Source organism: Psittacula echo (assembly GCF_963264785.1).
Source record: "Psittacula echo genome assembly, chromosome: Z".
In the NCBI taxonomy this organism is placed as follows: Eukaryota; Metazoa; Chordata; class Aves; order Psittaciformes; family Psittacidae; genus Psittacula; species Psittacula echo.
The window spans coordinates 49,358,969-49,362,810 of record NC_137742.1 but is presented as its reverse complement, the minus strand read 5'-3'; the positions used below and the strand labels follow the sequence as shown (position 1 = coordinate 49,362,810).

The 3,842-nt window shown below is 50.6% G+C and overlaps 1 protein-coding gene across 1 annotated transcript; it reads left to right on the top strand.

Moving 5' to 3' along the window:
* Window positions 1-1,183: 1,183 nt before the first annotated feature.
* Window positions 1,184-1,971, top strand: TPPP2 (tubulin polymerization promoting protein family member 2; the record flags this gene model as incomplete). Its single annotated transcript, XM_080637682.1, has 3 exons — window positions 1,184-1,353; window positions 1,478-1,631; window positions 1,789-1,971. The coding sequence occupies 3 exons, from the start codon at window positions 1,184-1,186 to the stop codon at window positions 1,969-1,971; spliced, it is 507 nt and encodes a 168-aa protein (XP_080493808.1).
* Window positions 1,972-3,842: the final 1,871 nt, after the last annotated feature.

Genomic DNA, 3,842 nt, shown 5'->3' with positions numbered 1-3,842 from the left:
GGGGGAGCGAGGACTGGCTGCATTTAGTGGTTATAGGAATAAACACATGGAGTGCATGTACCAGTACAGGTAACATTACAGTGCTTGTGTTAGCTGAAGAGGGTGCAGTATTTATCTTTTGTCCCATAGTGGGCTGGAGGTCCAAGTGACAGCCCTGAGGGGTTTAGATCACCACGTGTATGGTTTACAGACGGTGCTGAGATCACAACTGGCCAGCAATACCACAGAACACTGGGTTGAGTGCCCACTGACCTCCGTAACAGCGGTGAAGGTGCCAGGCACCATCGCCATCACTGCAGTCTCTCAGGTGAGCTGGATTCACACCTCCTAGGGAGGAAGAGAAAGGTCCTGGAGGCTCCCAGCAGGGCCACCCAGAGTGCTCCATCAGCCCCTTTGTGCTCACAGCACATGGACTCCCTGACACAAGCCTGCCTGATTTTTTACTCTACAGAGGTGCAATCCCTCAGCAGATTTATATCGAATGGCAGCTTTCAAATGACATTGAAACCCAGAGCCCCTGGGTGAAGCACAGAGCTATAGGAGAGGCTAAAGGGTTTGAGGGTGTCTCACAAGCAGCAGGAATCAGCTGCTTCAGCTGTGTTGGACTGATTTACAATTCAAGTGATAGCTTATTTTCTCAGAGATCCCTGATACCTGATTGCAGTGGTCTAAATTGATCAATAGTGCAAAATTTACTAGTGTCAGGAAGACAACCTAATTCAGGAAGCAATTCGCCGAACAAAGTGTGATGGGGAAGTATGAGGACAACTCCTTGGTGACTACTTGGAGAAAGGTCTGTGAGATTTAGGCACTTATCTGAGGCCTGGAAGAGAAATCTGTTCTCTTCATTATCAAATAGCAGACAAAACATAAATCAGCTACTGCAACTTGTATTTCAGAAGGGATCAGAAGCTTTGGATGCCTTGCTCTTTCACATTCAGCAGTCATTAATTCACCTTTACCCCTCCTTTGCCTTGCCTTGGGTCCCACCTGTCCCTGTTCAGACACTGACCACCTTCCAGGCATTCCATATCAACACTTGTGAGGTCATCATGGTTAACACCTGTGGGTCGTGCCCCTTGCTGTCCTGGAGACAAGGTGTGTGAGACACCAGTGAGTGTCCAGCAGCGGCAGACGGTTCTCTGCTCCCTCCCATCTAACTTCTTTTCTCCGCAGCAGCAAGATGTCGGAGGTAGAAAACACTTTCCACAAGTTTGCCACATACGGCGACACGGCTGCCAGTGGCAACAGCATGACAGGGAAGAACTTCTCCAAGATGTGCAAAGAGTGTGGGGTGATGGATGGGAAAGCCGTGACCAGCACTGACGTTGACATCGTATTCAACAAAGTCAAGTGAGTGTTGCAGGGAGGCACGGTGGGCAGCACAGCCAGGTGGTGAGGAGCAGCCTCCGGGCAGCCTCATCCCACTGCCACCCAGTGGCGAGGTAACTTCCTTCTTTTTCTCTCTTTGCCGTAGGGCCAAGGGTGCTCGCACCATCACCTTTGCTGAGTTCCAGCAGGCCATGAAGGAGCTCTGTGTGAAGCGCTTCAAGAACAAATCACCAGAGGAAGCACTGCAGGCTGTGTATGGCCTTATTGAGGGGAAGGAGCCCTGCCACGTGGGCACCACGGTGAGTATGAGTTCCATCACCCACTACGCACCGTGAGCTGTCACAGGGGTGTTTGTTCCTGCTGCTGGCACACGTGTTGTCCTCACAAGTAGGGAAGAGCTTGTTCATGACTTGTTTCTTAACACTGGCTGCGTCTTGCTGGCCTCCTTTCTTGCAGAAAGCCACCAAGGTTGGTGGGGTCGAGAGGCTGACGGACACGAGCAAATACACCGGGACCCACAAAGAGCGTTTTGATGAGAGTGGCAAAGGAAAGGGTTTGGCTGGCCGTGAGGATTTGACAGATAACAGCGGCTATGTTGGAGCCTACAAGGGAGCTGGAACCTATGACAAGACACACTAGGACTGGAACTACTTAAGGAAATAAGGACATTCCCTCTGTAACATGAGAGAAGAAGCAAATAAATATCTCACGCAAGCAGTCTCCTGTGCCTGTGCACCCCAAATCTGGCAGGGTGGAAATGCATGGGGTGAGCACTGAACGAGTACTGGATGGTGTAGGTTCCCCGTCTGACCATGCTTTGATCGCTGTGTGGTGAGCTTAAATCTAAGCACAATCTAGCCTTCTGGAGGCAATTCTATGGACAAGCTAGTCTACTGCCATTGCATTGCTTTGCATTTCCAGTCAAGCGAACAGTAGGTTAGTCTCTGAGTAGTCATTATTTAACCCTCCCCATATGTGATACTTTTTGCTGTGTTCTTTCGTTTGGGGAGCAGTGTGTGCATGCTGTTGTACAGCTACACTGGGTCACTTTTCAGTTGACTGTTTCTTGTGGCAGACAGCCCATCAGTGGTACCTGACCACATGCTGAAGTGCACTCTTACAGGGCATAGAATTCAACATGTACCTCACTGTGGAGAGGGAAGGGGGACCACTGACATCAGTTTCTGCTTTCCCTTTTGCCTAGTTTAAATCCTCTCACCCGTTGCTAGCATTTGGCATGGTCACTCATTACTGTCCACCCCACTTTAGAATGCAGGCAGCTGGGGAAGAGTTTGTGAGCCTGAAGAAAGCAACTGAAAAGCTGTGGTGCAGACGATCAGAAAGGAGGGAAGGACTTTGTGGAACATAGCAGGCCTCTGCACTTAGGAGAATGGCTTGCAAGCTGTGCCTGCACTCTAATCCCTTCCCCAGCTCCTCTTTCTTTTTCTGGTGGCTGCCTTTGCCAGTCAGCCCCATCACTGTGATTTCTTATGAGATCTCTTGTGTTCTAGACCTAGAATCATAGTTGCACTTGCTCTTTCCCCCGGCTTTTCAGCAGGCTGGTAGGACTAGCACGTCCCCTGTCTCTGCTGCTAGATCTGTGTGTGTGTGGCCAGTTTTCAGGTGTTCAGAGTGGGCACACATCTAGGACCCACTGCTGGGCAGTGAGGGGCTCCCTGGGTGTGTGGCTGGCTTTCAGTCCACTGGAGCTATCTTCCCTGCTGAGCGACTTCAGACTCCTGGATTAGCATAATGTTGCTTTTAGGGATAACTGAAACAGCACCTTCGGGACAGTTTTGCCTCACATTACAGAGAATTATCTAGCTGTACTATTCCAGTGCTACAAGCCCTCATCATGGGCCGTGACGTTTGTTCAAGGCACAACACTTGCTCAGAGCGTATTGCTCTTTGCCCCATAACACTAATGAATGTCCTCCTTCCTCGTCTAACAAACCAATTAGGTGGATCTAGGAATTAACAAACCTCACTCACTCATGCACTTTCTCTGACGTTGTCCTTACGCACCAATGACCTTTTAGGCTACTTTATGATCCATTGTGTCCCTAGGTAAGTTGTGCGCAAAGTGGTTTGGTGACTCTGGGCTATGTGGCAGGAAGTGCTGTAGAAAAGGGAGCAGGTGCATTGGGCATAATTGGCAGGGTCTTGGTAGCTGGGGGCTGCAGGGGCGACCGGGAGGAGATCACAGACCACCCTATACTGGCCCACAGCCTGAGAATGGTTGGAGCAAAGAGACGCCATCAGTGAGTGCTACAGCAAAGAAATCTCTTGGACAGGGGCAGACAGACAGGATACCTTGGAGGAGGTATGACATTAAACGGACTGTGCCTGGTGGAGAAGGGCAGAGCAGTGCAATGAGAAGCAATAACTGGAAACAGAAGAGGAACCACATCGGCTGACCTCAGTGTCCTGTGCTGTCCATGGCCCTGAGGCGCTGAGAGGACGGAAGGCCAGGAAGGGGCAGCAGAGGTGTCTCGGGGGAAGCTGATGTA